Source organism: Canis lupus, chromosome 5 (genome assembly GCF_048164855.1).
Source record: "Canis lupus baileyi chromosome 5, mCanLup2.hap1, whole genome shotgun sequence".
NCBI classification, from domain to species: domain Eukaryota; kingdom Metazoa; phylum Chordata; class Mammalia; order Carnivora; family Canidae; genus Canis; species Canis lupus.
In genome coordinates this window covers 44,603,010-44,628,931 of record NC_132842.1, presented here as the reverse complement: position 1 = coordinate 44,628,931, position 25,922 = coordinate 44,603,010, and the positions used below count along the sequence as shown (strand labels likewise).

General features: G+C 41.7%; 1 protein-coding gene across 1 annotated transcript in view; it reads right to left on the bottom strand.

Annotated features, from left to right (window-relative positions):
* MAP3K1 (mitogen-activated protein kinase kinase kinase 1) overlaps positions 1–21,220 on the bottom strand; it is a 78,751-nt gene extending 57,531 nt beyond the window's left edge. The window contains exon 1 of the mRNA XM_072826491.1: positions 20,714–21,220. Within this exon, the coding sequence (XP_072682592.1) occupies positions 20,714–21,201 (488 nt within the window). The 5' untranslated portion in view covers positions 21,202–21,220. The remainder of the gene's footprint in view (positions 1–20,713) is intronic.
* Between the last annotated feature and the right edge of the window lie 4,702 nt (positions 21,221–25,922).

Here is a 25,922-nt window from a genome sequence, read left to right as displayed (position 1 = left end):
AACACTCTAGGACACTCAGGTGTAAGCTGAGGAAAAGCAGCACAGGAGGGAGTGTGTGTGTATATATACAAAACAGGGTCAGATTTTTCACTCTGCCTCTTACTACTTCACTTGTGTGGAGAGGCTAGCTGTTCTGAGGTATTCCCACCAACTGCAAAATGGGAATGAGGGCTATTCACAGGGTACAGGGGAGACAAAGTCTGTGCATGCACTCTCTTAAGGGTGAAGGTTCCAGTGTTAACAATGACCACTTCTAATGCACACGCACCTTAAGTACATCTCCCATTCTGTGGGCAAAGGTCTGTGTGTTAAGGAATTCAACCACATTTGCAGCCTAGAGCCAACTCTCTTCTCTAGGCAGTAAACACAGGAAAAAAAAAAAAGATTTTGTGTTTACAACTGTCCTTATTTTATAAGAACTTCATATCACAATGAAAAGTATCAACATGCTTCACTGATGCCTCCTGTATATTTTGGGAGACCTAAACATAATTTAAAAAGTTATCACCAGGGCAGCCTAGGTGGCTCAGCGGTTTAGCGCTGACTTTGGCCCGGGGCCTGATCCTGGAGACCGGGGATCAAGTCCCATGTCAGGCTCCTTACATGGAGCCTGCTTCTCCCTCTGCCTGTGTCTCTGCCCCTCTCTCTCTCTCATTAATAAATAAATAAAATCTAAAAAAAAAGAAAGAAGAAAGAAAGAAAGAAAGAAAGAAAGAAAGAAAGAAAGAAAGAAAGAAAGAAGAAAGAAAGAAAGAAAGAAAGAAAGAAAGAAAGAAAGAAAGAAAGAGAAAGAAAGAAAGAAAGAAAGAAAGAAAGAAAGAAAGAAAGAAAGAAAGAAAGAAAGATAGATTGATTATTATAAAAGTTAAGGGCACAGTCTTGGATTCAAACTTAAAAGAATTCACATCCAGGCTTCACTGCCTAATAGCTGCCAAGTCATCTCACCTCTCACAATATCTTCTTTCTCACTTGTAAAATGGGAATAAAACTGCACTTCACAAGGACAGAGCAAGGCTTAAATGAGAGAAACCAGTGGACCAGGCATAGAGGAAGTGAATTATTACTGCTCTTTCCAATAAGATCGGCACACAGGAGTACCCTGCTGAACTAGGACAAGCTGAGGGGAATCAGCACTGGCCAGCCACCCCAGCTCTGCACTCCATGGCTTCGCTCAGCAACCCCCCCCCCTTCCCCGCCGCCATTGGTGACTGAACATCTCTAATGCCACTGTGATATTTAGAGAGGCAGGTGCTTGCACTCTGGAATTCTAAAATGCTGGGACCCTAAATCCTAGTGCTTCATTTTTACCCTTTGAAAGCACTTTCATATCCATCATCTCATTTGATCTTCTCAAATTCTCCAAGTGGGAAAGGTATTATTTCCAATTCACAGATAAGGACAAACTCAAAGTCATTAAACTACTTGACTCAATGTCCTGCAGAGGTGGGAAGATGGTATTGGGGACAGGCCAGCTGGTGTGAGGCAATGCTAAAACTTAGTCTACCACAATCAGCTCCTGGACAGCAGGTTAAATACCTTTCAACTAGACATGAGAAAATTCCCTATACAATAGCTGAAAGGAAAAAGAAGGAATCAGATGTGTTCATAAAGAAATCTTGAATTTGAACTGCAATTTGATTAGGCTTTTCATTTTAACTGAAACAGGAAAGAAAACTGAAGTTTTCTACCAGAATAATTTTGGTTTTCAAAGTATTTTCTACCTTTTTTTTTCACCTTTATGTTGGGCTACTTGACTCTTGAGAAGTCAAAGAAAAATTCTTATCAAATTCATTTGTTCCTATTTTTTTCTAATTAGTCCTATATAAGCAATTGTAAATATCTCGAAATAGATTAGAATATATGAAAAATCTTTAAATGTTTAAAGTTTTGAGAGAAAGACACAGTTAATGATTCCAAATATTATTTAATAAGTGAAATGAACAAGCTACCAAGCTACCAAGTTTCTGAAAGGACAGTCAAAAGGCCCACTAGTACTTAGTCTGAATGAACTTGAATTACAAAAGGAACAATTAGAAAAACATTGGGTTACAAATCAGAGGTTAACAAAAAAATTAAGGCCTGGGTCTTCTGTGGTCCATCTCCCTCTGTCAGAGTCTAATCACCTTATAATAAGTGATTAAGTTTTGTAGTTCACGGGCTGTAAACATTGATTCTGGCTGATGCTGCTACCACTGCCACTAGCAACAGTCCCTTCTGTTCTCCATTCCACCTATTCCTGATCCAGTCTCCTAAAAAAGTCTGGTTGGCGGCCTCTATGCTCCAGCAGGGCAGAACAAGTCAATATCCTGAGTGAGTCTTATCTAACAGCAGTTCTGTGGTATCTGAACTCATTGGGGCTAGGCAGTCTACTTGGCTTTAGCTGTAGCATAGCAGAGGACCCTTCTTTGCCCAAGATCCAGGGTGAGACTCAATAATGTTTCACTTCCCAGATTATAGGAGACCCCAAAATAACTACTGGGCTGCTGGGCAGAAAGTGAAAGCCACAACAGCTAAAAGCGCTGATTTCACCATTTCCTCCATGACATATAATCCTGGAGGAGAGGTGGTGATGGCTATCAGGTCCTCACAGTGTCCAAACCCCAAATTTTTACACATCATCCTAAGAACCCAAGATTTTGTCCCATTTTCACAGGTAAAGAGTTGTAGAAGAAAGAGCTAGAATGGTAAAGTTATAAAATTTCCAAGGATATTTCAATGGTTTATGGGAAAAAGATACCATATTGTACTTAAGAAGATTTGACACTTGTGGGTCATGAAGCATATGGGAAAATATGAACATTTAAAATATACCCCTTAAGTAGAAACTTTTAACAAAATAGAAGTGCTATTATCTATGTTTTTAATACATGCAATCTCCCTTAGTACAATTTAAAAAAAATCAACCCTAGATTAGGTATTTTAAAAAATCAATAATTGATAGCCCATATTTTTCTAGATCTCTGGGCTAACTTCTGTGACAGATTTAAAAACAATCCGGGTTCAGCCAGTATAAAATGTAGATCCTGTGCTCTGCATTTCCACGAAGTAACATACTGGGGCAGAAGTAACTCGATAACATGAGAACAGATAATCAGCCTAGTAGTAAAAGTATGGTATAAGTAATTCAAGGTGCCGAGCAGATTGATCACAAAGGCAAATCCTATCAATGCTCAATAAATGATTTATAAAGTAAGATTTATTTTTAATAAGAACTGAGAAATACAAGAAAATGTGTGAATACAGTGGCATTATAGGAACCTTGCTATATAGCAAAGAATTCGGGCAGCATGGGTGGCTTAGTGGTTTAGCACCGCCTTCAGTCCAGGGCCTGATCCTGGAGACCAGGGATCGAGTCCCACATCCAGCTCCCTGAAAGGAGTCTGCTTCTCTCTCTGCCTGTCTCTGCCTCTCTCTCTCTCTCTGTCTCTCATGAATAAATAAAATCTTAAAAAAAATATATATATATATATAGCAAAGAATTCAGTGTAGGTGGCTTACTGAAGATCTTGTAATAGCAAATCCCAGAACAATTTGTCTGTATGGGTGAAAGAAAAGGCAAGACCCATGTGTGTGTTTGAGGGGTTGGGGTGTGTGTATGTGTTGTAGGCAGGGGAATATGAAACAGACACAACTCAGAAAAAATACTTTCATTTGGCTCAGTGTTTGGCCAACCATATTCTCTACTCAGATAAGAAACTTCTACTAATTTGTTTTTAGTAATTAATATCTGCGACATTCAGTATTTTGGAGAACCTTTGATAAGAATAAAGCATTTTATTACACAATGTAATTCTGAGCACATTTCTTTACCAAGTTGCTGTATTTAGAGATAAGCTGACTTCAGACACCAACGGTTTTATGTCTTATCACCAAAACTTGGCCCAGGAAGAGGGAGAAGAAAAAGCAAGAAGTTCTTGAGCATAAACCTTTTCTCTTTGGTGCCAAAACTGTCTTTATGGATCTAAGCCCCAAGAAGGAAGGCTTTGTTCTCATGCATCTTTGGCACTATTTAAAACCCCTAGCAAATCCTCCTGCAGTGGAGGGAATGTTCCACCATGCACTTATAAAACTGCAGGATGATTTGAGTTTGCATTGTGCAAATGACAATCTTACCTACCTTATTAGTGGTAACAAAAACTATTGCTAGTTATCACAATCAGTCACAATAACCTAGAATAATGGTGTTAATGCAACCGAGACTCAAAAGAACTTCCTTTATTTCTCATCACAGCTGTGTCTGTGAATAAATCAGGAGCCTACAGGCATGTAGTAACTACTCCCAAATATCTGAATAACTGATCCCAACAATTGGAACTAAATGTACGGGTTGTGATGGAAGCAGAAAGGGTCAAGTATTCCTCACTACCAGGTATCTAAGACAAACAGTAATTAGTATTGGATGTACCCAGCAATGAATTAAAGCAGCTTCAGTTCTGTGTATGGGCAAGAGTTTTCTGTAGATACATTTCAATTAGGTACAATCACAATGATAAGTCAGTTAAAAAGTCCTATTCCAAATCTACTTGAAAGTCTAATTTTTCTATAATTTGAGCCCCAAATTATTAGATTAAAAAATTCATAGTAAAATTCATACTTACTAAGAATTGCCAACTCTATCCAATTTATGTGAAAAGACCCCCCACCCCGTACAATTAAATTTGAATTTTCATAATCAGGAAAAAATACAATTAAGTGTCACCAAACAACACAAAATAAAGTTTTAAGTAAAAAAGAAAGTAGGTATACATATGGGCATTTATGGAAAGAACTTTATAAACACAGAAAAAAGTCCAAGGAGGGCCTTGCTTATTAGAGGTTATCCTTGGGGATATCTGTTCCTTATACAATTAAAGCTGATGTTTAAAAAAGACCATTTTTAACAGTTTAGTTACCAAAAATTATATTTAAAGTTATTTTCAAAACTCTCTAACAGTATCTGTTAAACACAAACATGCTAACCACTCAGTCCTAATTTCTCTTGACTTTGTAAAACACTATTCTCCCAGTATAGTTATAGGCTTTAAAACAGTAAATATTTTCTCATCATTTAAGGTCATTTAACAAATATGATTTCTCTTTTCTGAGCCTTCACTGATTTTCCTTACTATTTCTCCTTAGAGTTGATATCCAGGTTTAAAATTCTAAGAGTTTGTAAGTTCAAAAAACCAACTGTTGTTTCAATAATTGGGGTAACTTTTAAATTAAATTAGTGGGAAGTTGCTAGAGCTTTGAGGGAACCAAGAGAATATGTAAGTCAACCTCCTCTTTTCACAGATGAGAAAAACCAAACCTAGGAGACTAGCCTTATGTCCTCATAAAGTGATGAGATTCCAGATCTATGTACTACCAGTGATATGCTTTATACCATTTTATATAGTTTTGAAAGTTATGTTTTCATGTATTCTAGTAAATAATTTCAAAATAATAAGGAAAAATAAATTGCTCTCAAGATGATGTATAATCTACACACACTACCTTTGCTAAACTAATGGTAGCTAGTAAGATAACCTTGAATCTCTTAACCTTATCCTCATCTGCACAAATTATTAATTAGTGAGTCTTCATGGTTACTTGCAGTGATGTTACTGACAGTTAATTTTCCTGAGTACTTTTCTGGGTCAAGAATCATGCTTCATTATTTCATCTAATCACTCCACTTACACCATTTCTGAGGTAGGAAATGAAGTTCAGAGAAGTTAAGTGAGTTCCCTGGAGACCAACAGTAGTAAATGGCTAACAGATCTGACTCTTAGGATGCAGGTTCCTAATTACTATGCTGTGCCATCTCTGAAATATAAATGTGCAGTTCCAAAACCACATTCAGGATCAAAGTGGATGGAATTTGTTTTGCAAGAGAACACCTCCCAATCTGTGAACTTTTGAAACTGTGGGAGTTGTTGGCAGTGCAAAGGTGGCTGCAGACTATCTTGCACCAGCTCTGATGCAACTCCTTTGGGTCTCCTGATCCACTTCCTAGCAAACTGTGATAACCTGTCAAACTACAAAAGTTTTGTCCTATGCACAAAAATGTAAAGACTAGCCATTGAGAGCAATATGGAAGCAGGGAGCTCTGCATGCCTCTCTAACAGAGACAGAAATCTTGTCCCCAGCTTCGTTCCTGAGCCCCATCTACACCCTGCCCTCCACCCAGAGCTATCTGAACTATACTTGCAGTTCTTCATGGTAGCAGAGGGCCTGCTCGCTGCAGTCATGAAACCTCCCTGCAAGACCCTTTCACCTGTTTAATAACTCTGCATTCTTTGAGACTTGGCACAGACCTCTCATTTCCCAGAACACCCTCCCTATACCGGCCTTACTCCCAGCTGACTAAGGCCTGCACACCCCGTGTCATCAGAAGACCATTAACTTGTTAAACTCCTTCACAGGCATCATCCCTGCTGGGTTCCCAGCACCTTGATGCCTGGTTCACAGCAGTGCCTCGGAGTGCTCCTGAAGGCACTGACAGTGGCAGTGTCAAGGTGGGGGAGGGGGATAAGAGTACTGGCAATAGGCATTCACCTTGGCATGTTTACTGCTCTGTCTTTTGGTTTCTCTAGAGAGAGTACCCACAGACCAGACAAAAGAGATTTCCCACATCTGATATGCCTGTCTTCCTATAGCCCGTCAGCACCTTGGGACCTTTCCTAAGGAGGCCAGGCAGCTGATATTAAACCTTGTGATGATGTGCCCAGGACACAATCAAGCCCTGTCTGTACTTGCAGCATTTTAGCATGTTTGTTCTCTAAATGATGGTTTGGGATTATTCTCAAAGACAGTAATACATTGCATGGTACCAAAATATTTTCCAAACTCTGCACCTTTGAAGTTTTAATACAAATTGAAAAATCTGGCTCACTTTATAAAAATGTGCACTTTACAAACAACTCTTTGTAAAACACTGTTGTTCAGTTAAGACATGACCACAACACAATGACAGAAGAAAAACTGAAGAGGTTTAAAAGTAGCAAATCTAACACAGATACTGAAGAACTTTACACAAAAGAGTTCAGCAAAATTTACAACACAGTACTGACTTCTACAAATAGCCATGTTTATATTTAGCAGAATACCAATAACTCTTTGTTACGAAGGGAAAAAAAACAATTTAAAAAAATCTCACAGTGGAGATAAAATGAGTATTCCAGATAGAGGAAACAGCACACTAAGAAAAAAGGGGCAAGCTGGGAAAACAAAAATATGAACATGGCCCTAGAATGCCTGGAGCAGGGTGTCCTGGAAGGGGGACCTAAGAGGGAAGCAGAGCTGGTCGCCAGAGGCTTCTGAGCTATAATAAGGAGCCTGAACTTGATTCTGAAGATGAAGGAAAGTTTCATGGACAGAAGTGTCAAGGTCAGACCTGAACTGTAGAAGCCTCAGTCTAACTGCGGTGTAGGGAAAAGACAGGAAGACATGTCTAAAAGTAGGAGACTAGTTACGAAGGACGCTTTGCAAGAATCAGGATGAGGTGACAGTGGCATCACCCCGGGTTAGCAGCTGTGGTGTAGATTCCAAAGCCCGCAGAGAACTGGCAACACTAGAATCGGAGGCTGCTCGGACGCTGACAAGGAGAAAGCCAGAAGAGTAGGAGCACGGCAACTTGGGAGATGGTAGCAGGCATTACCAACAGGAATCCAGAACAACCAAGTGATTGGAGGGAAAGGATGGGAATGCTGGAGAGGACAAGTAATCAGTTTGGAAACGTGGAAGCTGCAGTGACTGCCAGAGCTGCATCTTCTAGAGAAACCATCCCAGAGGTAGTTGGATGCAGGGTTCTGTCACTGAAGCCAAGACATTTCAGGAACCAAAATACCCATCAGAATGAGTCAGCAAAGATACAGTTAATGGTCTCCTGATACCTCCTCTTTCTCTAGTCAATGAGTTTCTTTTAAATTTTTGTAAAAAACTTGAAATGTGGTTATTTAGGAGTTTAGGCTCCTAATAAGAAAAGATCTGGAATAAAGGAATGTATTTGGGAATTTCCAAATGCTTGAAAATTTAGTATATGATAAAGGGGATGTTTTTCATCAATGAATAGTACTGGAACACCTTGTTAGTCATTTGGGAAAAATAAAGTTAGAGCCCTCTGTCACCTCTTAAACTTCAGGTGGATCAGTGATTATTTTTTTAAAAACATAAAAACAGGAGCCTTGGTGGCTCAGTTGGTTAAGTGTTGGACTCTTGGTTTGGGCTCAGGTCCTGATCTCAGGGTCATAAGATCGAGCACTACATCAGGCTCCACACTCAGCATGGAGTCTGTTTGAGATTCATTTCCCTCTTCCTCTGCCCCTCCCGCTTGTGCTCTCTCTCTCTCTCAAATAAATATACATATATTTAAAAAATACATAAAAATATTATAAAACACTGATGAAGTGTGATAATTCTGCAATTAGGGAATAATAACAGTTATTACTTACATAGTGTTCCCCATGCACCATGCACTGTTTGAAGAACTATACAAATACAGTCTTTGCAACAACTATGAAGTGGCATCTTCATGTCATAGTTATGAAAACTGAAGTGCAAAGAAGCTAAGTAACTGCCCAGTTACCCTGCTTGTAGTTGTGAAACTGTGTCTAGAACTCATGTACTTGTACTCCTGAGTACTATACAACACTGCATCTCTAGAAAGCCATTCTATAAGACTTAAATAGAAATAATGAAAAGAAAGAACTGAAATTTGGAAAAATAATTAAAGCTTCTTTATGGAAAAATACTGTAACTGAAATTCATAACTCACAAAAGTGGAGGAAAACAATTATAATACATATCAGACCTAAATTCTAATATACAAAGGATGATTACAAACCAGTAAGAAAAAATGAACAATTCTTACCCATGTGTGAAAGGAAATATACCAAAGAAATATGAAACTAGTAATAAACAGGACAAATTGTACAATGATCTAAAAAGCTAAGAATTACAAATTAGAGAAACCATTTTTTTAGCCACCAGACTGGCAAAAAAAAATGAAAGATCGATGATACCTAATGTTGGCCAAAATGTGGGGCCATGGGCACTCTCACATACTGTGAGGTAAATATAAACTGGTACACCGTTTGACAGGGCAACTGAGCTCTGGAGTCAAATTTTAAATATGTGTGTTCTTTGACTCAGCAATTCCACTTCTGAATATTTGGTTTATAGAACTAAATGCACAAATATTTGAAAATGTATGTACAATGATAGTCACTGAAGCTTAACAGAACAATCCGAAAACAAAGTATATAAATGTCTAAAAATAGAAAACTGGCTAATGTGACATTCACATGATAGAATATCATTCAGTCATTAAAAAGACAGCTCTGTTATCAAGATAACACTGTCAAGAAAAAAAGCAAATTGTATAGTAGTCTACAATGTATAGTCCTTTTTGTTAAATGATAAAGATCTAAATTTTTAAAAATTAATTGTTCTATTGCTTTTAAAAGGACTGCCCAATAATTCTATTAATGAAGTTTAATTCTGTAAATTCTGAGTCCCAGAAACATCATTAGGACCTTGTACAATGGCACAGAGATGTCAGTGCATCAGAAGTGAAACATATTTTCAAGATTCAAAATAAACTTATAACACTAAAATTTTTCAGGAATGTTAATATCTACATTAATCCGTCACATCTTTTATAAAATCTAAGTTTTATTTATTTACTTATTTATTTATTTATTATTTTTAAAGATTTTATTCATTTATTCATGAGAAACACACACACACAGAGAAAGAGAGAGAGAGAGAGGGAGAGAGAGAGAGAGAGACATGCAGAGGGAGAAGAAGCAGGCTCTATGCAAGGAACCTGATGTGGGACTTGATCCCGGGACTCCGGGATCACGCCCTAAGTCAAAAGCAGACATTCAAATGCTGAGCCACCCAGGAATCTCTAAAATCTAAGTTTTAATGAAAATAATCTTACTTACTACCCAAAGCAGAATTTAAGAATACTAATAGAAACCTGGAAATTTCATGAGATACAATCAACTCATTATTTTGAAGGAGCAAAAAGAAGAAATGTGAAATGTGTTTCAAAACACTTATCATCTTAGAGCATACAGACATGAGGAATGTTTTTGCAAGAAATTAAACCAAAAATCTTGCAGTCATCAAGTAACTTGATCAATGTTACAAAGTTGGAGTTTACTGCCTAACTCCTCAGTCTTCCTAGGAGAAAGGTCAGTGTATACCAGTGGTGGTGGTGGTGGTGATTAACAAGTTTCTTAAAGAAACTGCAGGCTATAAGGTGACTCAGACCAACAAATAAAGCAAGAAAGATTTTCCCCACAGACAATCCACACGACATTTCTAATGAGTACCATCCAACTTTATGCAATTCTAAAGAACATTTCATTTACGCAGTATCAACAAGGTCATAGGAATATCTCTTCTAGGTAACTTAGAAGCTTACCACATTAAGGATCAAAATACTTCCTACAATTATCTTGAATGGAAATCTTGATATATAATAAGCCTTCTAATTCAGTTCACCAAGTAGAAAGAAACACCACAACCTTACAATGATGAGCCACCACACTCACCATTACAAAACACAACCCTGATCACACTCATTCTACATATAAGGAAATTGGTACCCAAAAAGTAATATGGAAAGTTCTGTCATTTAATAAATTTATGATCTGGGACACCTGGGTGGCTCAAATGGTTGGGAGTCTGCCTTTGGCTCAGGTCGTGATCCTGGAGTTCCAGGGTCGAGTCCCGCATCAGGCTCCTGCATGGAGTCTGCTTCTCCTCCCTCTCTGCTTATGTCTCTGCCTCTGTGTCTCTCATGAATAAATAAATAAAATCTTTAAATAAACAAACAAACAAATAAAATGTATAATCTGAGAAGCTATCCAGACATGTAGAAATGAAAGATCCCATACCAGGTGTCCCCTGACAGCCAGGTTGTATGGTCCTCTTCTCCCCACCCTCTCCTCTCTTGCCGTCAAGTCTCTCTCTCTGACTATACTGCTGCCATCAGGGAACCTGTCCCTTCCTCATTCTGTTAGTCCTTCTAATTGGCTGCTTTTTGATTGCTGTGTGTTGGGAGATACCAAATGGATAAGACTACAAGAATAATATCTTAAATAAGTGTCCGTGAATCCTGAGCCAATGCCCCTGGAACTCATTAAGTGTAAAATCAAAGAACTTCAAAGGACAGACTTTGTTACAGGCCCTTTGGCAGCTGAGAGCCTTTTTTCCTTACTTCTTAGTGCTAAACCATGTTCTAGATAAGGGAGGTTGCAGGGTTTAGTTACTATCAGTAAATTTTAAAATGTTTTCTGTTAACGTGGGCTCTTGGTTCGTAAAATCTTACACAGTATTTGCCTAGCAAATTTTTTTCTTTTTTTAAAATTATTTATTTATTTATTCATGAGAGACACGGGCGGGGGGGGGGGGGCAGAGACACAGGCAGAGGGAGAAGCAGGCTCCACGCAAAGAGCCTGATGTGGGACTTGATCCCGTGACTCCGGGATTACGCCCTGGACTGAAGGCGGAGTTAAACCGCTGAGCCACCCGGGCTTCCCACAAATTTTTTCTTTGATGCAAATGTGAACTATTTATTCCAAGATGAATTATTATTAATAAAAAATTAATATATTTTGCATGAAATAGGATTATTGGGATAAGAATCCCAGAATTGGTATTTTAAGTTTACATTAAGAGTACTTAAAAGAGAAAAATTAAAGCATAACACTTTTGAGTATAATTATACACAAAATATAAATACACAAAATATAAATATACGCAAGGGATAAGAATCCTAAAATGGTATCTTAAGTTTACATAACATTCTAAGAATTTGAAAAAATGAATCATTGTATTAATGCATAATACCTTTATGTGTATATTTATGTATATATGAGTATAAACATGAATATAGATATCACATATACATAAATATACATACACACATATTTTCACCCTCCTAGTAAGTACAAAAGAATTACATACAGATAGTAAGTTCTTCTAACCTACAGCAGATTATCATGCAATAGAGCAGTATCCCCTTTTCCACAAGGGACACATTCTAAGACCCCAGGTGATGCCAGAAACTACAGATAATATTGAACCCTATGTATAGTATGTTTTTTTCCTATACATATATACCTACAATAAAGTTTAATTTATAAATTAGGCACAGTAAGATAGTAATAATAATTATCACAATATACTTTAATAAAAGTTATATGAACTTGGTCACACTCTCAAAATCTTACTATACTGTACTCACCCTTCTTGTGATGATATAACATGATAAATGACATAAACATTGTGATGTAGCATTAAGCTACTAGTGACCTCCTGATGAAGTGTCAGGAGGATAGTCTGCTTCTAGACCGTGACTGATTACAGGTAACTGAAGCCTCCGAAAGTGAAACTGGAAATGGGAGGCAGGGACTACTATATAGCTATTTCCTCCATACCACATTAAGCTGTCCTACCTTACTCAAAACACTTGACGTGTCTTCTAGTCTAGATACCTCCCAATGAATCTATCATAAACTGAGAACGTGGCAATACCAATCATCAAGCCTTTTGCTGTTTAATCCTGTCTCAGCTAGGTCCCAGACTACAACTGACCAAAGGTGAAGAACACACAACCTACTAAGTTGAACTTGTTGTGTCATTATTATCCTTACTCATTTATTCCACAAATATTTACCAAGGGGCTACTCTGGACCAGGCATTTTGCTAGGTGCTGAGTCCCTGTCCAGCCACAGGCACTCTCCACTCAGGTCTTACAGTCTTCTGGAGAAGGCAGCCATTCATCAGATGAGATAACAAATGTAAAACCACAACACTGAGAGTAGGGACACTGCTATGAAGCCAGTCTGAGAGATCAGGGAAGAAAAGCTTCCCTGCGGAAGTACCAGTGAGCTAAGATTTGAACTATCAAGTACTGACCTGGGACTGGGGAAAGTGTTCCCGGCAGAGGGAGCATGCAGTGCATGCCAAAGCCCTATGGCAGGAGGTAGTGTGCTGAGTTTGAGGAAATGAAAGAAGGCAATCCTGCAGAGAACAAGGGCAAGTGCGATCTGAGATAGACTTGGAGAGGCAGGCAGGGGCCAGACAGGGCAGGGACTGGGTAGGGGAAGTTAAGGATTCCCTGGTCCTTAACCAAATGGCAAGCTTCTGAAAGTTTTTAGTTTTATTTATTTTTTTAATTTACTTGACAGAGAGAGTGCAAGTGAGTGCAAGCGTACAAGCAGGGGAATTGGCAGGCAGAGGGAGATGGAAAAGAAGGCTCCCCAAAGAGAAGAGCAGGAAGCCCCAGGTGGGGCTCAATCCCAGGACCCTGGGATCATGACCTGAGCCCAAGGCAGATGCTTAACCAACTGAGCCACCCAGGCGCCCCTTTTCAAAGTTGTTATAGTTAATCTTGGGGGAACCTAGGTGGCTTAATTGGTTAGGCGTCCGCCTTCGGCTTGGGTTATGATCCTAGAGTCCAGGGATAGAGCCCCGCAGGGAGCCCTGCATGGGGCTCCCTGCTTAGCGGGGAGTCTGCTTCTCCCTCTGCTCACATACTCTGCCTGTCTCTCTCCCACGTGCGCATGCTCTCTTGCTCTCTTAAATAAATAAAATCTTTAAAAAAATAAAGTTTTTATACTTAATCTTGTTTACTTTTCTAGAGTAACATTGTTATAATCAAATTAACATTTTACAATGATCACTCTGGCCATATAATATGGAGAACAGGGATGCAGGGTCAAGTCCTGCATCGGGCTCTCTGCATGGAGCCTGCTTCTCCCTTCTGCCTATGTCTCTGCCTCTCTCTCTGTGTCTCTCATGAATAAATAAAATTTAAAAATATATATGGAGAACAGATTGGAAGGGAGAAAGGATACTGGGAACAAGTCAAGAGGCGACTACATCAGTATAAATATAGGATCATGGAACCCTGGCCTAGAAATGTGGTAAAAAGGTCAAATCCCCAGCCTGTGATGGTGGACTAAATACAAGGAGTCATCAAGGGTAACTCCTAGGTTCTGGTTCTGCCATTTCATGAGCAGAGAATATATTTGTAAGACCAGGTGTAGAGAAAACCCTGAATTTGGCTTTAGATATCTGAGTATGGAAATCTCATACAGACAAGCATAGGTGTGGAGTTTAGGAGAGATTGTGGCTAGGAAAATAAATTTGGCAATCACTTGTGAATGATCAATAATTATCTAAAGGCATTAGTGGTGGGGATGAAGAAGACACAATGACAGAAGCCCTAGGATCACCCTAAGGATCCTCTCATATTAATGTTCAAGATGGTGATGATGGGCCCCCAAGGAAGAATTGCCAGGGCTAAGAAGAAAATTAGGAGGGTTACCCACTGGCCCAAATAACTAACCACTTCAAATATCAGAAATTCAATTTTCTTAGTATTTGACAGTTTGAGCATGGCTCTAATTTCTTTGTAACTACACTTAGCTATTAAGCTAATTTAAGTTATACATTATATACATTCAATATTATCAACCACTGATTGCTAAATACCAACTACTGTTATATATAACTACATAAGAAACAGTCCCTGCCTTCAAAACTTACCTTAAACTAGATGATGATTAAAATCATATCGAAGTAAATTACTATAATCTTCAGATACACTAATTTAAAAATAATCACTTCAGGAAATTAATTCATCCTAACATTTATGGGCACCTAATATTCATGGGTGTTGGACACTAGTCTAGGTACTGGGCAATGGTATGAATAATAAGAGTTCCTTGTTTGTTAACAACTGATATTTAGTATTTAGAATGCTGTAAGACCAGTTTGAAGATTATTTGATAATATACCAGTTAAATGACTATAGGCAATTACAAAAGGTAATGATCCAGTCTGTTTGTCAACAGTAAAGTCTCTACCCAGTATCTACTCTTTCCTTACTCCATATACACTCATCATCACTATACTTTCATGTGATAAACATAGTTAATGCACTAACTATAGCACTGTGTAAGCTCCAAGGACTTCCACCAGTCTTCAAGAGGTCCGATGGCCTCATTAATAATTCCCGGGTGTCATACTTTACTCCCAGAAATATGTGCTTTGTGGGTATTAATAACTTAACAGTCCTTTGTACTGTATGACATCTCAATCTATTAAACCAAACTAACCAGACTGGTATTCCAAAGGACACAATCACTAACAATACAGAACCCCCTTCCATACCTAATATATCTAAACCAACTGTGATATGCCATAAAGTAAATGAAGATAAGGTTTTTTTTTTATTATCTTATACTCTAGAGCATATTTGACATTTCCTAAGGTTTTCTTAACTAGCAGAGTTGCTGTTACTAATAATAAAGACTAAGTTTTAAAACCACCATTGGCATATATTGAGTTTCTTGCTCCCTATAACCCCTCTCAATGTTCTTTTAAGGAAAAAAAAAAAATCGCGGGCAGCCCCGGTGGCACAGCGGTTTAGGGCCGCCTGCAGCCCAGGGCGTGATCCTGGAGTCCTGGGATCGAGTCCCCCAGCCAGGCTCCCTGCATGGAGCCCGCTTCTCCCTCTGCCTGTGTCTCTGCCTATCTCTCTCCGAATAAATAAATAAATAAATCTTTTAAAAAAATCGCATCTGAACTTGCAATTTCATGATTTTCCTCCTAAAAGTGTAAGGAGAAATAGTTTGAAATTAATCTGTATCTGATTCCTTTTTCCATTATTATAGAAATGGAAAAACTACAGCACAGACCTAACCTAAGAAAGGGGAAAGAGACCAAAGGACAGGAGCAAAAACTAGTAGACCAAAATATACAAGCAGAAATCAGAACAAAGCCACTACCCTTGACTATTAACCTGGAAGGCCAATTAATTGCTCAGAAAGTTAGGGAGATACCACTGTATTCAGTATAAGTATACAGTGTGTAAGGTTGTGGATGAGATTCAGAGCACTAATTTTTAATCTGGGTGTCTCTCTTAAAGCACTTAACATGGTTCTATTAAACACATTCATATTAGAACCCACCAAGAGAAACAGAGGCCATGCATTAATGATCTTTTTCTCTACAACCCAGACCGTCGTCTTCCAGAGATTCGTAAACTTTGGATGAATGAGATAAAAAACAACAAAGGTTCAAGGTACAGCTATACTGAAATAGTTTCTCTCCATGTGTGATGGTTTAGATTCATGACTGATGTTAATTTCAGTTCTTTATTTTCCCCCACTTATAGCACAAATCAAAAAATCTAAGAAACACTGAGCATGAATCAACTATTCTCCTTGCCTAACACGTTACAGAAAACTATGTAATATATACACATACAAAGAAACAACTATATTGGCTAAGGCACTGAGTAGAGTTCTATTTATTATGTTTGTTAGGATTCCTGCAGAACAACTTCCTACTTAAAAAATTACCAATCAACTTATTATTAATTTGGAAAAATAAAAGCAGCATAGAAGGTGGAAAGAAATTAACTGTGGAGTCAGACTGATCTAGGTCTTTCTTCTAGTTATGTGATCACAGGGCTTTAGCATCAAATCTGAGTTTCCATCTCTTGAAAATAGAAATGACAATGCCTTGGAGGGCTGTAGTGATAATGAAATGAGATACTATATATAACTAACTAGCCTGACCTGCAGAAGGCAAGAAAGGTGACTACATAAAAGGAATCCAAATGTATCTGTATGCTCAATAAATGTGTTTCAGCCACAGCTAAAATCCTCCTATAATCTTGCTATAAGAAGAGCACCTGACTAATCTCACTGTTTTGCACTGAACCATTTAATTCTGTTCCTGATCACTTCTTTCATGTTTAAAAATGTTCTTAAATTATTGGTTAAAGACAACTTGGGTCTGTTCCTAAACTGCACATTTCCTCACATTAATCTTCTACCCATTTATGTTTTTAAGTAGCTCTGACTTCTGACTTAGGATATAAAAAGGCAAGGACAGAGAAAAACCAAGTTTAAGGATATACTTGGTATATCTGGTATACACAAAGTATTCCCAAGGTTAGAGGTGCAATATGGTGTAGTTCTTAAGCAGCCTCTGGAGACTATTACTTTCCTATGCCAGTTTTTCTATTGCCTTCTTTACAGAGAAAAATACTTCTCAACCCAAGAAAATGGGTTACAAATGAAAAAGTTGTGCTTTTCTAACTCAGAGCACTTCTGAATGCCCCATATCTTCCCTCAGGGGAATCCATTCACTATAACTGCCTTGCCACCCCATTATTTCTTCTTCTGGAATGCTCACAGCCAGTGTCAAGGACTGATGAGCAGACAGCCTAGGCAAGCTGTAGCTGGTTATTTTGCTCTTGTTGAAAACAAAGAACACTCCTTTCTTATTTTGAAATCTTCAAGTCAGTAAGTCAATGACCATTTTTAAAACATGCCACATATGCGTGAGGTACGATAGAAGATGGGAAAGAATATCAATGAACAGGGCTACTTCCTGGGCTTTGTATCTAACAAAATGGAGTTATTATAGAGTATTGGAAATCATACATTAAGGAATGTTGGTTAACCAGTCACCCTTGCCAAAATCAGATATGAAAAGAAAATAAAAGTTGGCGACAACTACAGCTCTGACATTTTTCTTTCAGAATTATATTTAATAAGGTTAAATACAATAAAGAATGCATTGATTTTCTTACCTGATTTAAAACAGAATTGAGACAATTCAAAACCACAAAACTTACAAATTCACTTAAGTTAATTTTATGTAACTACTTCTACTGTTTTATAAAAATCATCAATTTAACTTTTTATAACTTATTTTTGGGTAATAAAGTTCCTATATCTACTCTAGTAAAAAATCACTAAATTATATTTTTAACCTAGCAGCTTCTAAAAGGAAGTGAAAGCTGAAGGCTATATGAGGATATAAAAACAGCCTATGAAATAGCTTTAGTTTTAAGCAAAAACTAACATTAACAAGCACAGCATATCTTGTTCTTTCATGGGGCCAGCAAATTGATAGTTAGGGTTTTTTTTAAGTCACAAAAATAGGATAGAGTAATTATATCTACCAAACTCACAACAGTCTGTTCAATGGAGAGTAACACTGTAATTTTTCTTCAAAGACAATAAATAGGAAGAAAAAGTTCCTAATTCTGTAATAGAAGTTAAAATTCCAAACCCTTGGGCGCCACTTACAGGCACAAAACTTTCATTGATTTCAATTATTACCCTAAAGGAGAGGGGGACATAAAATCTTTTAATATGAGTATAACTTACATAATTTATACTCTGCAAATGTATTTTCTACATTTTCAGTTTCTACATCAAAGATAAAAAAAAAACTGAAGTAAATTCTGAAATTAAAATAGAATTCTCTTTAAAAAGTACGGTAAGTCTTTAGGCAGAAGGGAGCTCCAGATCTATACTACTACTGAAACATAAAAATACTTCAAAATATCAGTGCTTTATTTTCCTCTAGGAAGTACAAAAGAAACTACTGTCAAGGACAGCCCAGGTGGCTCAGCGGTTTAGTGCCGCCTTCAGCCTAGGGTGTGATCCTGGAGTCCCAGGATCGAGTCCCACATCGGGCTCCCTGCATGGAGCCTGCTTCTCCCTCCGTCTGTGTCTCTGCCTCTCTCTCTCTCTCTCTCTCTCTGTTTCTCATGAATAAATAGATAAAATATTAAAAAAAACTGTCAAAAAAGTAAAATGTAAAGTTTACTGAACTCTTTATAATCAAAGTATTCATACAAATAGGTGCAAATTAATTTCAATCCCACAGACAAGGAATGGAAGGAGAAATCACTGTATTTTCAAGATTAGAGAATCAACATTTTACTATAAATGAAGTCTGTAGGTATGACATTAGCATACTGGCTAATGAAATTCATTTTTTAAAAATGATAATGCTGATTACCTCATTAAACAAATAGCTCCTTTACAAAGAGGGGTAAAAAAAACCTGTGTTATAAAATGCAAAAACTAAGCGTGGGTTACTCCGTCCTGAATTCGATCTGCCTCCACCTTAGTCCTCTTATGGTGTGTGGTTGCCCTCACGAGAACAGATGCAATGTTATGCTCTAACATTATGCTCTAAAGTTGCTCTCACGAGAACAGACGCAATTAACTTTTACAATTTAATGCCTAATATTTTTATCTGGAGCTCATTTGTACTATAAGTTGCCTTCAAAGAATTATTCTAGTGAGGTTTTAATTCAATCTTCACAGAAGTAGGAAAGTATAGAGAAACCTAACTCTTGTTAGACTAAGTTATATTTACAAGTGCACACAGTAAACTATCACAGCCACAAATCTCCTTTCCTCTCAAGATTGCCACGCCCCAGCGTTGACCATAATTTTTAGGGTTTCTTTTTTGGGGGGGGGTGCAACTTCCTGGTAATAAATGAACTGCGGTTTTAAATAAATAAAGAAATCGAGCTCAACAAAGTGCTAAAGCACTTCAGATAATTAACCCAAACCAAGGATTCGTATCGCCAAATTCGTCTCACAAGGGAAACAGATATAAGGCATAGTGTTTAAAATACCCAGAATAAAGGTCAGGAGACTCCACGGGGCAACGGTTAAGTATCACAAAAACATTTCCAGCAACTCGAAATACTCATCAGGACTATGCTGTGCAAACACTCCCCAGATTTCCTTTAAAAAAAAAAAAAAAAAAAAAAGGATTACGGCTGTCACACTTAAGAATTTTCTTTAAAATAAAGATTTTTTTTTTTTCAGTTGTACAGAAAGGGTCAGGCCTGGAACGGCGGGTCCGCTGGGTCGCACGTACCGTGAGGCACAGGCGCCGCCGCACTAGCGGGGCCCGGGGGCCGCCGGCGGGGAGCCCGCGCAGCCGCAGCCCGCAGGACGCCCCGCACCCGGGCCGCGGACCCCGGCCGCGCCGCACAGGCTGCGGGGAGCGGGCACCGCCGCGGGGCGACTGAATGGCTGACGCATCCGGTCCGGCTCTCGCACCGCTCGCCGAACGCACACTTCAAAGGCCAGATTCAAACTCCAAACCGAAGTCACTCAAATCTCAGTGGCGCTGTGCGCATTCCCAAGAACAGGCGGAGCCCCTCGAGGGCGCAGAGGGGAGACCCAAGTCCTCGGATATTCCGAGCCCCCGAGTCCGCAGCCCGCCCGCCCGCCCGCACCGCTTTGACAGGCGGACGGAGCCTGCAGCCCCGAGCCCCGCGCGGCCCGGCTGCCGGCGTCCGGGTCCCCGCCGGCCCGGTACCTGCCGAGGAGCTCCGCCTGTCAAGGTCGGGAGGACCTCACCGCGTCCCCCGCCGCCCCCCCGCCTCCCGGCCCCCGGCCCCCGGCCCCGGCCCGGGCTCCGCACCCACCCCGCCCCTTTCCGGGCCACCGCCAGCCTGCAGGCTCGGGCCTCAGCCCCCGCGATCCCGGGACTCTCGTCCAGGGCCGCCGCCGAGCTGCTGCCCGCCCCCCAGCCCAGCCCCGAGCGCAGCGCCGCGGTCCCGAGCCGGGTCACCTCGGGGAGTCCCGCGCCCCGGGCCCCGGGCCCCTCACCTCATCTCTACGGGTCCCCGCGGCGCGGCCCGCACGCCTGTCACATGTCCGCACACAATAACAAACTCTCCGGCGCGTCCCCGCCCCGGGTCCCCGGGCCGCCCCCCGGGCCGAGCCCCGGCCGCCGCCCGCCGCCGCCCGCCGCCGCCCGCCGCCGGAGGGGGTCGGAGGGGGTCCCCGAGGGCTCGGATCCCGACGGGCGGCGCGGGGCCCGGGCTTCATTCATTGCCTCGCCCGCCCGCCCCGCGGGGCCCCGCCGCGCCCCCGGCCGCGCTGCTCACCCGGCGGGGGCCGCTGCAGGAGGCGGCTCGGCGGCGGGCGTCCGCTTCTCCCCGGGCTCGGCCCCCGCGGGGCTCGGGGCGCCGCTGTCCGGGGCGGCCGCGGGCTCCGGAGGGCGGGCGCCGCCACGGCTCGCGGCTCCGTGCGGCTGCGGCGCCGCCAGAGGCTGGAAGGCGCTCCCGCCCGCCGCGGCGTCCGAGGGCTCCGGCGACGGGGAAGGGGAAGGGGAGGAGGACGGCGGCGAGGCGGCGAGGAAGAGCGGCGGCTCCGGCAGCTGGTCCAGCTCCACGCTCCGCACTTTGCGCAGCTGCCGCCGCCGCCAGTCAGCCCGCTCGCGGCCCCCGCTGCCCCCCTCCCGCAGCAGCCCCGCGGCTGCCGCGGGCGCGCTGCTCGCCTTGAGAGCCGCTCCGCCGCCGCCCGCCTCGGGGCTCGCCGCCCCGGCGCCCGGGAATCCCGACGACGAGGCGCGATTCCCCGCCGCCGCCGCCATTTTCTCTCGCGGGCTACATTCGCTCGGCCCCTGCGAGGGAGGGAGGGGGCGGGGAGAGCGCAGGGGGAGGGCGGGCCGGCGGGCGCTGCGCCGCTGGCGTAGGGCAGCCTGCGCCAACTGCGTGAGCGGGGCCCGCCGGGCGCTGGGCCCGGACGGCCGGGCGGGCGCACGGGGCCCGGCCGCGGGGGAGGAGCGGGGCCGGCGCCGAGCAGGTGGAGCGAGTGGGCCCGGCGCCCGCGCGGCCGGGCGAGGCGGGCGGGGACGCAGCCGCCGCAAAGGCGCCCTGGGCTTTGCGTGCCGCCCTCGCCCGGCCGCCAGGTGCTCCCGGGCTGCACCGGCGAGAGGAGGAGCCTCCGCGGCGGCCGTGCGCCGCTTCCTCTCGGCCGCAATCTCGGCCCGGCCGGTCGGGAGGTTGCGTTTCGAAATTCGGTGTGTTGGTGCGTCGGGCGGGTGCCGGCGAGAGGGCGTACGGCCTGTCATTCTCACCGCCCTTTGCAGGGGGCGTCGGGGAACCCGGGCGAGGACCGTCCCTCCACCCCCGACTCCGCGCGGGGCGCGCAGGTGGCGTCCAGGGTCGTTGCCTGGTGCAAAGCGAAAGAAACCCAGTGTTCAGCAGACGTGCAGCTGCAAACCAAAAAAATAAATAAAAAATGTGTGTGTTTTTCTTTTAAAGCTTTTCTCCCTTTTTGTCCTCCTCTCTCCCAACATATACAAATAAAACTTCACAGAGTTTCCTGGGATATCTTGTTTACAACCTGGAGTCAGCGATGGGGGACACCCTTCTCACCTCCTCCTCCGCCTCCGCTGGAGACACGCGAGGAGGAGCGGCAGTCTTTGTACATCTTTATTTTTTCCTGCGCTCTTTTTTTGGGAAAGGCTACGGTGTACAGGACCAACGGAGCGCGTTAGGGGGAAGGAACCTAGGCTGTGCCGGAAAGTGCTCGACAATGTCACCCTCGGCCAGGTTTCGGCCCTCCCCGAACCCAGTGCCCCTGGCGGCACGTCCCTCTTCCCGGCAGGGTCTGGCCACCGGCCGGGTTCCCCCCGCCCCCGCCCCCGAGTTGCCTAACGTGGCTTTCGGAGCCCGTCCAGTCCCCGGGGCAGTCTCGGCGCTAAGGTGCCTTGGAATGGGAAAAGCACCATTTACATGTTAATGACTTTCGACCTTTTTCTTCTGGCGAGTAGAGCTTCTTCTGTGAGGCGTTTATTTCTCCCCTCTCTTAGTTTCCTCCAGCTGATTTGTGCTGATTTGTGTGTTGGGGGGGGGGGGGGGAGGCTCCTACAACTCGGGACACGCATCCCTAGATTTATTTTGCAAAATGTTAATCAAGACATGGGGATGGGTAGGAGGGAGGGGGAGGGTTCTTCACGAACAGAAAGAGGACTATCTTGTCAGTCTTCATAGAATTAGACATTAGGTCTGAACTCTGCAAAATAATTCATTTGACTTCTTGGAACTCGATAAAATGAAAGCCTCCTTCCTGACTATAAATGTTAACTGAGGAGGGTGGTGGTATTCGAGGGATTTTAAAAAATGGTTCTGATTTTATATTAGCTCAACGTTTTTGAATACTGCTGCATCTTCTTCCGCAAGATAGTTTTAGATGGTTATATTCAAAGGTACAAATTTTGAAAGTTTAGATAAATCTGTTAAAAATTTAAAGTCTACATATAGGCTATAATTATACACTTTTAATGGTAGCCAAGTGTATCATCCAAACTAAACACCAGTTGTTTCCCAGGTCTTCCAAGATTGCCACACCCACCAAATCCTAAATTGAAAAGGATAAACTTTCCTATTTAGATTGAAAAACCTTTAAATTGCACACACATATTCAGGTACCTTGTAAAAGAGAAAAGCAAGCGGATGCCCTAGCCTTTCAAAATTGTTCCAATTTTAAAGTTTGGCCATAGTAGCAAAGTAGAACAGGATTCCAGCAGGAGTCTTTATTTGTACCAACACTCAACACTAGCCCCAGTTCTCTGCACCACCACGGAGAAACGCAAGTACTGGTCTTTTGCCTTGTTTTTGATGCTTTAAGTCATTTTGCCCTTGATCTTTTATATAAATATTCGGGTTGTCATTATGCATCTATCCACTGACAAACTGATTTTTTTTTTTTTTTGAGAGAGAGAGAGAGAGAGAAAGAGATGGAGAGAGAAATAATCAAAGGACATGCTTGACTGCAAAAGATGTTCTTCCTTTGCCATATGTTAATACAAAGTCTCCTTTGAGGAGAATTTAACCCATTGGATTGCTACTGTACTTTCTCTGTCTTAAGCATGGTTAGGACTCTAGCTCTGGTTTTGGTGCTGTTGGATCCTGCTTTATGTTAAAGCATATCTTGAATATCTTGAATTGCATTTCTTGAATTGCCTTAAGGTGATTTCTTTAATAATATAAAGGAGACTTGTGTCTATTCAAAGGTTGCCTGTGTACTGAAAACTCCAATTTCTGTTCCCAAGCACTCTAGTTCTAGCCTCTCTCAGATATAAGCATTGCAGTGATTACATTTATGCCATAAGGACTTTGCTAACCTTTGTACCAGTGCTTTGCAGATCACTGCCTCTATACAGTGCTTCTGGGAATCGCCTAACCCACACTTCAGTTCCTACACACATTCATTTAGAGGATCTCGTTTAATATTGGGGCATTTCGGGATCCCTGGGTGGCGCAGCGGTTTGGCGCCTGCCTTTGGCCCAGGGCGCGATCCTGGAGACCCGGGATCGAATCCCACGTCGGGCTCCCAGTGCATGGAGCCTGCTTCTCCTTCTGCCTATGTCTCTGCCTCTCTCTCTCTCTGTGTGTGTGACTATCATAAATAAATAAAAATTAAAAAAAAATATTGGGGCATTTCTTGGTTGTGCATAAATGTCACTGACATTAGAATGAGCAGATTTCGTATGACTGGTAGAATTATTTCAGACTGTACGTCATTCATCATAGATTTATTAAGGACCTGGTGCTTACTATGCACATTCAAGGATTTTCCCTCTTCTCTGGGGATATTGTATGTTGTTTCTCATATCTGAAAAATTAAATAAAACATTCCTATCTGCAAATATTTTTATTAGGTATTTATCGAGCTGACTCTGAGAGGATTTCAGATCCCTGTTTGCATGTGTATATGTGTGTTTTCATGGTTGTTTGTAAGATCTATGTCTTAGGATGACATAAAGAGTATGAATGTAACCTGGGGAATGTACAAAAGCTTGTGTTCTATCAGGCTTATATATACTTATATATTTAATACAGTATACTTGCAGGAAAGTTGGGCTAAAATTTGGTTTATCCATACTTTTCAGATACCATACTTTCAGGTATTTCTAGATGTTCTAAGTCAAGAAATCTTGTCATCTAGGGGGTAATTGGCCCCCTACAAGGACACTGTAGGTGACTGAATAGTAGAAAGTTTCTTAAGCAGCCTCCATTTAGCTGACTCATCCGGCAACATTTCCCGGTGTGGTGAGCATGGTGAGCACCGTACCAGAGGGATGCCAGAGCACAGTGAATGCTCATGGCACCTGTATACTTCACCTTCCAGGTGAATTGTGAGCCCCAAGAAAATCTATCGTACTTCTTCCCAAATCTGATTACACCTATTATAACTGTCTTTATGAAATTTAATTAAACACTATTAAACTGATAATGTAAAATCTTCAAATATGTTTTGCAGAAATAAGTAGGTACTCATGACCCTGAAATATGACCTGAGCCAAAATCAAGAGTCAGAGGCTTAATCAACTGAGCCACCCAGGCACCCCAATAGAGACTTTTTTCAGTGTCTTACCTTCTTTCATTTTCCAAAACATTTAAGTTAGTTTTCTTTGGAATAGCATTCTTTTTGCATTCACATACCCATGTTTTGTTAATTTAATGCTTTACATTATCCCAAGGTCCTCCTGTAATATTCCATTACTTTCTTTGAATTGATGTCCTTGTTGATTTCCTCTTACTTTGTGGTCTGCTGGTTCAACTCTGTTGAATCCTACACTGAAAAGGCTTTATATGTGAGCTGAGAAGTTCAGTACCACTTCCAGTGGCTTAGGTAACTTATGCATCTTTTGCAACATTTGCATCTTTACTTTGCAATTGATTTGCACTATTTTGGGGTGAAAGCTGCTCAGAAGGAGTACAAAATTGGCATCTACTAGAGCAGTGCTAATAAAATACAATGCAAGCCACAAATGCAAATCACTGTATGTAATTGAAAATTTTTAGTAGCCACATTAAAAAAATAAAAAGAATCCCTGGGTGGCTCAGCTGTTTAGTGCCTGCCTTCGGCCCAGGACGTGATTCTGGAGTCCCGGGATCGAGTCCCACATCAGGCTCCCTGCATGGAGCCTTCCTCTCCCTCTGCCTGTGTCTCTGCCTCTCTCTCTCTCTCTCTCTTTCTCTCTCTCTCCCTCTCTCTGTGTCTTTCATGAATAAATAAATAAAATCTTAAAAAAAATAAATAAATAAAAAGAAACAAGTGAGATTAATTACAATAATGTGTTATTTTACATAATATATCCAAAATATTACTATTTTAATATGTAATCAGTATATAAAATATTATTAATGATAACTTTTACCATTTATTTTTGTACTAGATATTTAAAATCCACTGTGTATTTTATACTTCAGTATATCTCAGACGTCATTTGGGACAAGCCTCATTTCAGGTGCTCAAAAGACACATATAGTTAGTGGCTGTGCACCAGACAGCACAGTCCCA